At 43.0% G+C, this 12,903-nt stretch overlaps 1 protein-coding gene across 4 annotated transcripts in view; it reads right to left on the bottom strand.

The window, feature by feature from the left end:
- Positions 1–12,903, bottom strand: part of dnah6 (dynein, axonemal, heavy chain 6) — a 162,699-nt gene that overhangs the window by 111,974 nt on the left and 37,822 nt on the right. For 3 of the 4 annotated variants that reach the window (XM_066659940.1, XM_066659943.1, XM_066659942.1), the window contains one exon: positions 10,817–10,924. The exons of the other annotated variant lie outside the window; for it this stretch is intronic. In XM_066659940.1, coding sequence (XP_066516037.1) covers positions 10,817–10,924 — 108 coding nt within the window. The remainder of the gene's footprint in view (positions 1–10,816; positions 10,925–12,903) is intronic. 4 annotated transcript variants of the gene reach the window in all.

Raw genomic sequence — 12,903 nt, 5'->3', positions numbered from 1 at the left:
ACGGGGTTCACTCGAGGTCACTTTTGGTTTAAACATTTGTTGATTCCCGTGGAAGATAACGAGACATTGAGGTGCCACTTTGTCATAAACGGGATTATAACCCTTCCTTTTGTTTGAGGTTCCTGTCTCTTAAAAGCATTATAAAAATTGGTTATCTCGACAGTTCCTGTTAGTTAAAAGAGAGAAGGGGGTGTTGGGGCCATGTGTTACTTTAAAGGGTTCTTTGATGTTTTAGATTGGGTGTGTGTGTGTGTGTGTTTGTGGGGGTGCAGGGTCCTGGTCAGAGTGAGAAAGGTTTAATTCATTAATTTCTTCATTGTCCGGTATTCATATTTGGCCCATACTCCACTATAAGAGAATTAATGAGAATGAATGCCTTGCATTGTCACTGTAAATTAGATACAACAAAATTTGTTGTGAAACTCCTTGGAAATAAAAAGCCTTCATCATAATCATCATCTTCTTTTCTGCTTTTCCATTTCAGGGTCACAGTGGCAACAGTGCGAGCAAAGAAGCCCAGACGTCTCTGTCCCTCGCAACATCAACCAATTCCTTTTGGGGGATCCCAAGGCGTTCCCAGGCCAGCCGGGAGATATAATCCCTCCAGCGTGTCCTGGGTCTACCCCCGGGGCCTCCTTCCAGTTGGACGTGCCTGGTATACCTCCTGATCAGATGCCCAAACCACCTCAACTGACTTCTCTCAACGCGAAGGAGCAGCGACTCTACTACGAGCTCCTCCCTAGTCACTGAGCTCCTCACCCGATCACGGAGAGTACGCCCAGCAACCCGTCGGAGAAAGCTCATTTTGGCCGCTTGTATCCGTGATCTTGTTCTTTCGGTCATTACCCATTATTAGGCCATTATTCATGACCATAGGTGAGAGTGGGGACGTAGACTGACCGGTAAATTGAGAGCTTTGCTTTATGGCTCAGCTCTCTCTTCACCACAACAGTGCGGAAAAGTGACCGCATTACTACAGACGCTGCTCCTATCCCTCTCACTATCTCACTATCCCTCTTCCCATCACTCGTGAACAAGAACCCGAGATACTTGAACTTCTTCACTTGGGGCAGGTTCTCACCCCTTACCTGAAGGGAGCATGCCATCTGTTTGGTGAAGGTTTGGCTGAAGGTTTTGGTGATCTGGTAACCCGTTTGGCTGTTTCTGTACCCGTTTGGAAGCTGTTTTGATCGCTCGGGTTTTCCTGTTTACTCGTTTCCACTGTTATTTCTATATTTATATCTGTTTTTATAACCTACTAACCATCCATAGATCTATCTTTTAGATTGTCTCCGCAGGAATATTCATTACAGAGGCACTAAAACTGCCACCGGACCCTGGAGTAACGTTCTTGGTGTAAGTTACTAAAATCAACTAAAAGCGGTAAGTACCTGCAATTCCATGGCTACTACTGGCTGTTTTGCCTGCTCAGAGTGTGGCATGTTTAGTTTAACCCCCTTTTCCACCTCTAGCGATAAAGATAGTGGTTGTGTTTGTAGTAAGTGTCAGCTAGTTAGCTCTCTGGTGGATAAAGTGGACCAGTTAGAAGTGCGCATCCGGAGCTTATTATTGTTAAGGGATAAACAGCGAGATTCAGTGTTAGCAACTCCGGGTGCCTTAGGGAGAGTTAGCACCCCCACGACTTTGGCGTTAGAGCCCTCACAGCGGGGTGAATGGGTGACGTCTCGGCGTCATAGCCAGAAAGCTAAGGCTGATGCTAACGCTGAGGCCAAAGCTAGCCCACCGGGACACCACGCTCGATTCACGTGTCAAACAGGTTTGCCCTGCTCAGCGAAGCACCCGCTGAGGAGCCTGTTAAGAGTGCTCTGGTTATAGGAGACTCTATTGTTCGACACGTGAAATTAGCTACTCCTTTAGTGGCGCCGGCAGTAACAGTTAGCTGTTTATCGGGAGCCAGAGCGCCGGATATTAGTGGCAACCTTAGACTGTTAGCTAATAGAAGATATCCGAGGGTAGTCATTCATGTAGGGGCCAATGATATTCGTCTGCGGCAGTCTGAGGTAACTAAGGGTAATATTACAGAGGTGATTAAACTGGCCCAGACGATGTCCGATGCCGTAATCTGCTCTGGCCCCATACCAATGCGGCGTGGCGACGAAGCTTACAGCAGACTTTGGGCGTTAAACTGCTGGATGTCCAAGTGGTGTTCCGAAAATCAAGTGGGCTTTATAGACAATTGGTTTCGTTTTGAGGGCAAGCCTGGTCTTATAGGTAGGGATGGTATCCACCCCACGCGGGAGGGTGCTGCCTTACTTTCTTGCAGCATAGCACATAGTCTTTTAGTTAGTCAGCAGAGTAGTGTAGATAGCTGCTGACAATCCAGAGCCGGGACCAGGCCGCAGACAGGCTAAACCGACCGTCTGCGAACTGTCTTGAGGCGTCACCCAGGTTCAACTGTATCTGTGCAACTGTGTCTTTCCCCCGAACTAAATGTAAAAGTAGAAAAACAAAATCAGCCTGTTTCAGCAACCTAATCAATATTAAATCATACACAACACCTAGCAGCAACACCTCAGAACTAAAATTTGGGTTACTCAACATAAGATCACTAAACTCAAAAGCACTCATCGTAAATGATATTATAAGTGATCATAAATTCAATGTTTTCTGTCTCATGGAAACGTGGGTTAGACCAAATGAATATTTAGCACTAAATGAAGCCACCCCCCTAGGCTATAATTATGCACATAGCCCAAAAATATCAGGCAAAGGAGGTGGAGTATGTGTAATTTACCAAAATACCCTAGAAATTAGTCTTAAACAATGTGACACCTTCTCTTCTTTTGAGGTTCTCTCCACTATTATTACAAATACGGTCACAAAAAAGGACGCATATTTATTATGCAACATTTACAGACCACCAGGGCCTTACTTAGAATTTCTGAAAGAATTCAGCGATTTTGATAGCGGTGTGCAATCATAAAGTTATAATTGTAGGAGATTTCAATATCCATTTTGAGAAGGAAAGTGACCCACTAAAAAAGGCATACCTCAATCTTAGACTCTATTGATATTACTCAAAATGTAACAGGGCCTACACACTACTGCAGCCACACTTTAGACTTAGTTCTGACACTAGGTCTTAACATTGACAAAATTAATATCTTACCGCAATCCTCAGCAATCTCCGATCATTACTTAATTTCATATGAGCTACGTTTTAGCCATAATATATGTAGGAACCCTCGCTATTCTACAAGGCGTATAATAAAACCATCTACCGCCCTACAATTTATAGAAAACCTACCAGAACTATCGACCCCAGTTCCAACTCCATCAGACCCAATGGACCTAGATGTACTAACTGATTACCTAGAAAATACCTGTCGATCTACTTTAGAAAAGGTAGCACCACTTAAACATAAAAGTATACAACAGAAAAAGCTCGCACCATGGTATAATGATAAGACCTGTACTTTAAAACAAACCATACGAAAACTAGAACGGAAATGGTGATCAACCAAGCTTGAAGTGTTCCATTCTGCCTGGAAGGACAGCCTTATAGAGTATAGAAATGCCCTCACTAAAGCTCGCTCAGCATATCTGGCCTCGCTGATCTCCAATAATAAAAATAATCCGAGAGCACTGTTTAGTGTGTTTTCTAGAATTACAAAAAATCAAGCAGGTTCTGAACAACTAATTCCAGCAACTCTCACCAGTAAAGATTTTATGGACTTTTTTAATAATAAAATTGAGAATATTAGACAACAAACTCAAGCCACAGGATCAAATCCATCCTGGCTGCCACCCGATGTGAATGATATAAAACATAATATAACTGTAAAAGAAAGACTTGAAACGTTTTACCCACTCCCACAATTAGAACTAGAGAAGATTATCACCTCCGCAAACTGTACAACTTGCACACTTGATGCAATTCCCACAAAGTTGCTCAAAGAAGTACTACCAGCTATTATTGATCCTCTTTTAACTATAGTAAACTCATCCTTTAGTCTGGGCCATGTACCCAAAGCTTTTAAACTAGCAGTTATTAAACCTATGATCAAGAAACCAAATCTTGATGCTAGTACACTGTCTAATTACAGGCCTATTTCTAATTTGCCATTTCTGTCCAAGATCTTAGAAAGAGCTGTGGCCCAACAACTTAGTTCATATCTACATAAGAATCATATATATGAAAAATTCCAATCTGTATTCAGGCAACATCATAGTACAGAGACAGCTCTAGTCAAGATAACAAATGATCTTCTTCTTGCCTCTGATCAAGGCCACGTATCCCTGTTGGTGCTTCTTGACCTATGCGCAGCCTTCGATACAATAGACCACAATATTCTCATAGAAAGGTTAGAAAACATGGTTGGAATCACAGGGACAGCCCTATTATGGTTCAAATCTTACTTAACGGAACGTTATCAATTCGTAAAAGTAAACAATCTAAATTCAAATTATTCTAAAGTAAGATTTGGAATTCCACAAGGCTCTATTTTAGGACCATTATTATTTACATTATACATGTTACCGCTAGGCACAGTTATAAGAAACCATGACATTAACTTTCACTGTTACGCAGACAACACACAATTGTATATTTCAGCCAAGCCCGATGACAAACACAGATTAAAGAAAATAGAGGACTGTGTAAAAGACGTGAAAGGCTGGATGTTGCGTAACTTCCTTCTTCTAAACAGCAACAAAACAGAGGTCCTGCTTTTGGGTCCAAAAGTGGCAAGAAATAAATTATCAGATTTAATTTTAAATCTCGCTGACTCTCCAATTAAACCTGGTTCAGCAGCAAAAAATCTTGGTGTCATAATTGACCCGGATTTATCATTTGATCAACACATAGGTAGTATCACTAGGACAGCTTTTTTACATCTTCGCAATATTGCTAAGATTAGAAATGCCTTATCCCTTCAGGACGCAGAAACATTAGTACATGCCTTTATTACTTCAAGGCTTGACTACTGTAACGCACTACTGTCAGGATGCACCAGCAGCAATTTAAGAAAACTTCAACTAGTTCAAAATGCTGCAGCTAGGGTCCTCACTAAAACTAGAAAATTTGAACATATCAGCCCAGTTTTATCATCACTTCACTGGCTGCCTGTTAAATTCCGCATTGACTACAAAATTTTGTTATTAACATATAAAGCTCTACATGGGCTTGCTCCTGAATATCTTCAAGATACAATTTCCTATTATGAGCCTCCACGTTCACTCAGATCACAGAATACTGGATTTTTAATTGTTCCCAGAATTCAGAAGGCCTCAGCTGGGGGAAGAGCCTTTTCTTATAAAGCCCCCAGTCTCTGGAATGATCTTTCAGAAAATGTTCGGGACTCAGACACAGTCGCAATCTTCAAATCTAGGCTAAAAACACATTTGTTTAGTTTATCTTTTGGTAACTAATACTCCCCCATAGATAAAGGCGGCAGATCCGGGGGGGTCCATGGACACAGGTAATTATAGTAAACTGAGACGCTGGTGCTGTCGTCCCGCCGCTTCTCGCGATCACTCAGGTTTGTTGACGGTGGAGCGGAGGGATGCCAGTGTTTCAGGATGCTCCCGTGTCTGTGTGTCCTCCTGGTTCTCTCCTTTTAGTTAAAGCTGTCATAGTCAGATCTGCCGGAGTCATTAGCCACACTCTGGAAATTTTCATATTTTCTACTTTACAAACACAAAACAGTTCAAAACTAATTCCATCCCTTTACATTTTTCTGAGTTAACAACTGCCCACTTGTCTGTCTGGACACTGATGGATGACTGTCGAGACCCTCCTCAACGCTTCAGACCAGCTGCCCACGCTCCAGCAACCAAGTGCCTTGAAGCTGTCCCTACACTGAAGTTCTCATAGACTACTAACTATCATCACCAGTAGATTGACCAGAGGAGGATGGGTCACCCCTTGTGAGCCTTGGTTCCTCCCAAGGTTTCTTCCTCAGCTGGGGGAGTTTTTCCTTGCCACTGTCGCCCCTGGCTTGCTCACTTGAGGGTTTTACATTTGTTTTTACATTTCATGTCAAATCTTTGTCTTACTGGAATTCTGTGAAGCTGCTTTGTGACAACATCAGTTGTGAAAAGCGCTATATAAATAAATTTGATTTGATTTGATTTGATCTGTTTCCAGGAGATAACCATGGCCTCAGACTTGGAGGTGCTGATCCACATACAGAACGCTTTACACTCGGTTGCAAACTGCTCAAGTGAACGCTGGAGGCCTCCGTGCGAAGAAGCCAGAAGAACAACATCGTCCACAAAAAGCAGAGATGCCACCCCCTGAGCTCCTCGACGGAAGCCCTCCTGCCCCAGGCTACGCCGCGCCACCCTGTCCATGAATATCAGGAACAGGAGTGGAGATATGGCACAGCCCTGACGGAGTCCAATGCCCACACTGAACAAGCTTGACTTACTACCAAGGATGCAAACGCAACTCAAATTCTGAGAGTACAAGGACCGTACGGCTCGCGTACGGCTGGAGCACCTCCCACAGAATCTCTTGGGGAGCAAGGTCATATGCCTTCTCCAAATTCACAAAACATGTGTAGAGTGGAGTAGCAAATTCCCACGCCCCCTCAATCATCTGTGAAACAGTAAAGAGTTGGTCCATAGTTCCACAGCCCGGACGAAATCCGCATTGTTCCTCCAAAATCCTAGGTTCGACTATCGGACAGATTCTCCTTTCCAGCACCCTGGCATAGGCTATCCCCGGGAGGCTGAGAAGTGTAATGCCAAGATAATTGGCACACTTTCTCCGGTCCCCTTTTTTGAAAATAGGAACCACCACCCCGGTTTGCCAATCCAAAGGCACCGTTCCCGAGGTCCATGCAATATTGTATAGGCGTGTCATCCAAGACAGCCCCACAGTATCGAGTGCCTTCAGTAACTCTGGGCGAATCTCATCCACTGTGAAGCTTTTTCACCACCTCAGTGATTTCAGCCAGGAAAAGGGAATCTGACCCCCCAGACACTTCTGGCCCTACCTCCTGCACAGGAGGCATGTCTCTCGGGTTAAGGAGTTCCTTCTCCTTAGAGGAGAGTTCCTTCTTCTGGAAGTACTCCTTCCAACGCCCAACAATACGCTCAGTTGAGTTCAGAGTTTCACCATCCTTGCTGAGCACTGCTTGGACAGTGTCCCCCCTCCCACTCCTGAGCTGTCGGAGTGTTTTCCAGAACCTCTTTGAGGCCACCCGGAAGTCATTCTCCATGGCCTCTCCAAACTCCTCCCATGCTCCGGATTTTGCTTCAGCAACTGCCACAGCTGCAGCTTTTTTAGCCTGCCAGTACCCATCCGCAGAATCGGAAGTTCCCTGAGCTAGCCAATCCTGAAAAGCCTCCTTCTTCCACTTGACAGCTTCCCTCACCCCTGGTGTCCACCAACAGGTTCTTGGGTTGCTGCCATAACAGGCACCGACACGTTTTTTGACCACAGCTACATGCAGCCGCTTCCACGGTGGAGGTCCGGAACAGTGTCCATTCAGACTCCATTCCTCCAACCTCCTCCGGAACATGTGAGAAGTTCGCTCGGAGGTGAGAGTTGAAATCCATCCATACAGAGTAATCTGCCAGCTTTTCCCAGCACACCCTCACTATACGTTTGGGTTTACCAGGTCTGTCCGGCAGCTTTCCCCGCCATCAGATCCAACTCCAGATAGATCCAGAATGCTGCAGCACGCCTGGTTTTCAACCAGCCTAAAAGAGCACATGTCACACCCCTATTAGTTGAGCTGCACTAGCTACCCTTAGCTGATCGCATCAAATTTAAATCACTAATGATGGCCTTCAGAGTATTCACTGGTTCTGCTCCCATCTACCTCAATAGACTCTTAAAACCATATGTTTGCGCCCGTCCTCTCCGTTCCTCAAAGGAGCGCCAACTAACACGGCCAACCCCCCGTACAGGTCAGTCGAGGCTATTCTCATCTCTGGTACCACGCTGGTGGAACGAGCTTCCAAGCATTATCAGAGCAACAGAAACTATCGAGGAGTTTGGTTCCAGAGCCCACACTGTGCGTAGAGGTGAGCCCAACTATATCCAGCTGGTATCTCTCAGCCTCGCGCACCAGCTCTGGCTCATTCCCCCCCAGTGAAGTTATGTTCCACGTACCGAGAACCAGTCCCCGCTGACAAGTTCCACGACGCCAGGGGCCCCTTTGCCCCCGCTCTGTGCCCGATGGGCATTGCTCCGCACCCCTACTCTGGATCTTGCGGGTGGTGAGCCCACATGATCCTCCCACATTGCCATTTCGGGCTGAGCCCAGCTAGGTTACGTGGGCTGCCCGGCCACCAGGCGCTCGCTGTCGGATACTACCCCCAGGCCTGGCTCCGGGGTAGGTCCCGGTAACCCTCTCCCGGGCAGGGTACACTGACATTTAATGGGTGTAATCATAGGGATGCTTAAAATGCTAAATGCTAAAAAGCCTTAAACACATTTATTGTAAACAACAATTATTTGCATTTTTAATGTACCTTACACTGCTTTTATAATGATGCTGAGGTTATTGGTAAGAGGGCAATATAAATATTTATATATATATATATATATATATATATATAAAATATAGGACCAATAATAGAAAATACCCCAACACCAGCTGCAGCTGCAATCAGTTGTTGCCTCTTATTATTATTTCCAAAAGTTTCCAGACATGTTACTTCTATTTTAAGGTACTTCCATTCTGGACAAAGCAGTTCCAGTGATCACAAAGTGTTTGTATAAAACGGGACACCTTTTTGTGCAATAACAAATGTTGGCTAAAGAGGTATAAATCTTTCAGCACTGGGCTGTGGAACACCAGAACTGCATTCCCTCGTCATAATGAAACACCCTTCAATATACTTAGGAAGAGTTGAGTTGCCAGAACTTATCATCAAACATCAGTACCTGAACTCACTAATGGTTATAGGGCTGCCATCAAATCCTCCCAGCAATTTTCCAAAGCCTTCATAGAATACATCAGACAATATGGCATATTGATGATTTATTTTATTTCTAAATATGACTGTGACAGAAAGTGGCTTTTCAGTGGAATCTGAAGAACTTTGAGTCAGTTACTTGCCTCAAACTTCACACAACCCAAACCTCCACACAAACTCATGGTAAGACTCCAGTGTTAATATGCTTACAGTATATTTATCATTCCCATGAAAAAAAGATAAAGATAAATAAAAAATACACTATTGTATAGCAATAGCTTTATATTAGCAATTAGCAGTATAAATAAAAAAAATACATTTGGATAAATATTGAAATATAGATAAGTCAAATTGGGCTGGAGAGTTTACCATTTCTTAAATTCAAGGATATATTCATTGTATTGTCCATTACCTCCATTGGTAACACCTATGAAAATGTAACAGTTATAAACTTATAAACACCTATAAAAGTTCATTTTGAATAAGCACGCTCACACCTACGTACACTTTAGAGTCACCAATACACCTACCAACGTGTGGTTTTGGACCGTGGGAGGAAACCGGAGGAAACCCACGTGAACACAGGGAGAACACACCACACTCCTCACAGACAGTCACCCGGAGAACAACATTATTATTCCTTATTCCTCATTCATTTGTGTAGGCTTGTGTACGCTTGTGTCAGCGGTTACTGACTTTTCTATATTGGGATATGTTTATCAGCCTTACTCTTTATTTCATGCAGCTACATGAACACTGGGTCCCCAAAGAAGCTTCTGCTAACCTATCCATGATCTGTTCTATACAGCATAAACAAATCCTTTTGTGTTTAAATGGGTGACATGGTTAATGAAGCTCAGTTATGGTTGTGATGGGTGATAGAGTGTGAAAAATTCACAGCAATGTGAAAAAGCAGGCCTGTGAGTCAGATGCTGAGCTAATGAGTCACGCTCTCTGTAGAGCCATGTGCACATATATTCACCTCAGGCCAATGCACAGAGAAGTTATTTTCATCCACATCATATGGCGCATATGTTGAAAAAGTCTGGGAATATGAGTGAGCACTATTTCACTGACTTGCTCCCTAATCATCAGCTCACTTAACACTAATCATTCCTAGAAAGGCTCAGAGGTTAGTTGTCATGTCTTATAGCAGTCTGATATATGGTTATAATGTCATCGACTGAGAAGACAGTTCTGAGGAAATAAAAGAAGACGTTTTGAAAAAGAGGTTTTAGTGCTCTACCAGCTCTTGCATGACTGTTTTCTCTTTGTACACTCACTAAAGGAGTGTGGAGCAGTGGCACAGTGATCTCTAGAGTGATGGAGCTCCATCCAAAACCTTAGGCATGAGATGGAGCCGTGCTTGCGATTAATCATCGAGCATCGATATCTGACTTCACACATATTTTAAAGGTTGAAAGGCATCAAATTCTCCTAACAATATTCTAATATTTAGTGTAAAGTCTTCCCTGAACAGTAGACAATATTAAATTCTGCCCTTGTAGCCTTGATTTCAGAATAAATGCGAGATAAGCAGGCATCAACAAACTTTATAGCCAATCTCCTTGATACAGCGCAATGCAGAGAGAGAGAGAGAGAGAGAGAGAGAGAGAGAGAGAGAGAGAGAGAGAGAGAGAGAGAGAGAGATAGAAAGTGTTTTCATACATTTTAGGCTGGGGTGACTTGAAATTTTGCATAAAAGTTGAGAAACACTGTTGTAACGTAATGCAATGTAATGTATTTTGTTGGCTATTCTGTACATATCTGTATATATTTATTATATATTTTTTTACATTCTTTTGCTCATGCCTCTACTGCTCTTGGTACCAAAGTGTTGACTACAGAATGTTGTCTGTAAATGTTGTCTGGGCCTGTGCTTGTTAATCTCTGTGTGCATTATCACGGATAAAATGCTTACTGAAACAGCACAGCATCGTCACTGAGGAACTTAGGCAAATTGGAGTCTCGCAGAGCTCTGATCAACACCACGTCTTCACTGAGGTGTGGATTCTCTCGCTTCAGAGAGCTAAACACACACACAGACACACACACACACACACACACACAGACACACACACACAGAGAATAAAACTTCAATCATTATCTCCAATGATTCTCCTTGCATGGTATCAGACAGTCCTTATACTGACACCTAATGGCCAGGATGTAGTGCTGAGCAGTATACAGCTTCAAAAACGCTTTACTATTTGTTCATTTACCTCCCACCCAGAAGGCTCTCCAAAGGAACTGCTCCGTAAAATACAAACTGGATTCCAAAAAAGTTGGGACACTAAACAAATTCTGAATAAAAACTGAATGTAATGATGTGGAAGTGCCAACATCTAATATTATATTCAGAATAGAACACAAATCACAGATCAAAAGTTTAAACTGAGAGAATGCATCACTTTAAGGGAAAAATATGTTGTTTCAAAATTTCATGGCGTCAACAAATCCCAAAAAAGTTGGGACAAAGCCATTTTTTACCACTGTGTTGCATCCCCCCTTCTTCTTACAAAACTCAACAAACGTCTGGGGACAGAGGAGACCAGTTTCTCAAGTTTAGAAATAGGAATGCTCTCCCATTCATGTCTAATACAAGCCTCTAACTGTTCAATCGTCTTGGGCCTTCTTTGTCGCACCTTCCTCTTTATGATGCGCCAAATGTTCTCTATAGGTGAAAGATCTAGACTGCAGGCTGGCCATTTCAGTACCCGGATCCTTCTCCTACATAGCCATGATGTTGTGATTGCTGCAGAATGTGGTCTGGCATTATCTTGTTGAAAAATGCAGGGTCCTCCCTGAAAGAGATTATGTCTAGATGGGAGCATATGTTGTTCTAGAACCTGAACATAGTTCTCTGCATTAATGGTGCCTTTCCAGACATGCAAGCTGCCCATGCCACAAGCACTCATGCAACCCCATACCATCAGTGATGAAGCTTTTGAACGGAGCGTTGATAACAACTTGGGTTATCCTTGTCCTCTCTGGTCCGGATGACATGGCGTCCCAGTGTTCCATAAAGAACTACAAATCGTGACTCATCTGACCACAGAACAGTCTTCCATTTTGCCACACTCCATTTTAACAGACCACTGGCCCAGTGCAAACGTCTGAGCTTGTGGAGCTTGCATAGAACTGTCTTACTCTTTGCACTGTAGAGTTTCAGCTGGCAACGGCGGATGGCACGGTGGATTGTGTTCACTGACAATGCTTTCTGGAAGTATTCCTGAGCCCATTCTGTTATTTCCTTGACAGTGGCATTCCTGTTTGAGGTGCAGTGACGTTTAAGGGCCCGGAGTTCACGAGCATCCAGTAATGTTTTACGGCCTTGACCCTTACGCACAGCAATTGTTCCAGATTCTCTGAATCTTTTGATGATGTTATGCACGGCTGATGATGATAATTTAAAAGTCTTTGCTATTTTACGCTGGGTAACACCATTCTGGTATTGCTGCACTATTTTTCTGAGCAACAATGGTGGAATTGGTGATCCTCTTACCATCTTGGCTTCAGAGAGACACTGACACTCTGAGAAGCTCTTTTTATACCCAATCATGTTGTCAATTGACCTAATTAGTGTTAATTGGTCTTCCAGCTATTTGTTATATACTCAATTTCCTTTTTCCAGCCACTTATTGCTACTTGTCCCAACTTTTTTGGGATTTGTTGACACTGTGAAATTTTGAATCAACATATTTTTCCTTTAAAATGTTGCATTTACTCAGATTAAACTTTTGATCTGTCATCTATGTTCTATTACGAAAAAAATATTGATATTTGCCATCTCCATATCATTGTATTCAGTTTTTATTCACAATTTGTTTAGTGTCCCAACTGTTTTGGAATTGGGTTTGTATGAAATTGTCCTGTATTTGCACATTAAAAGACATCTTGCGTATTGAAACGATACCGGACACAATTTGTTTTGTATTTTTGAAGTTAGATTGTTAATGATTTTTTTGAGACAGAAACGATACTCCCAAAGTAGTGGCCAGCATTTGT

Source organism: Hoplias malabaricus, chromosome 2 (genome assembly GCF_029633855.1).
Source record: "Hoplias malabaricus isolate fHopMal1 chromosome 2, fHopMal1.hap1, whole genome shotgun sequence".
Taxonomy (NCBI): Eukaryota; Metazoa; Chordata; class Actinopteri; order Characiformes; family Erythrinidae; genus Hoplias; species Hoplias malabaricus.
Note: the sequence above shows the minus strand (reverse complement) of the source record. Positions and strands in the feature narration are given on the sequence as shown.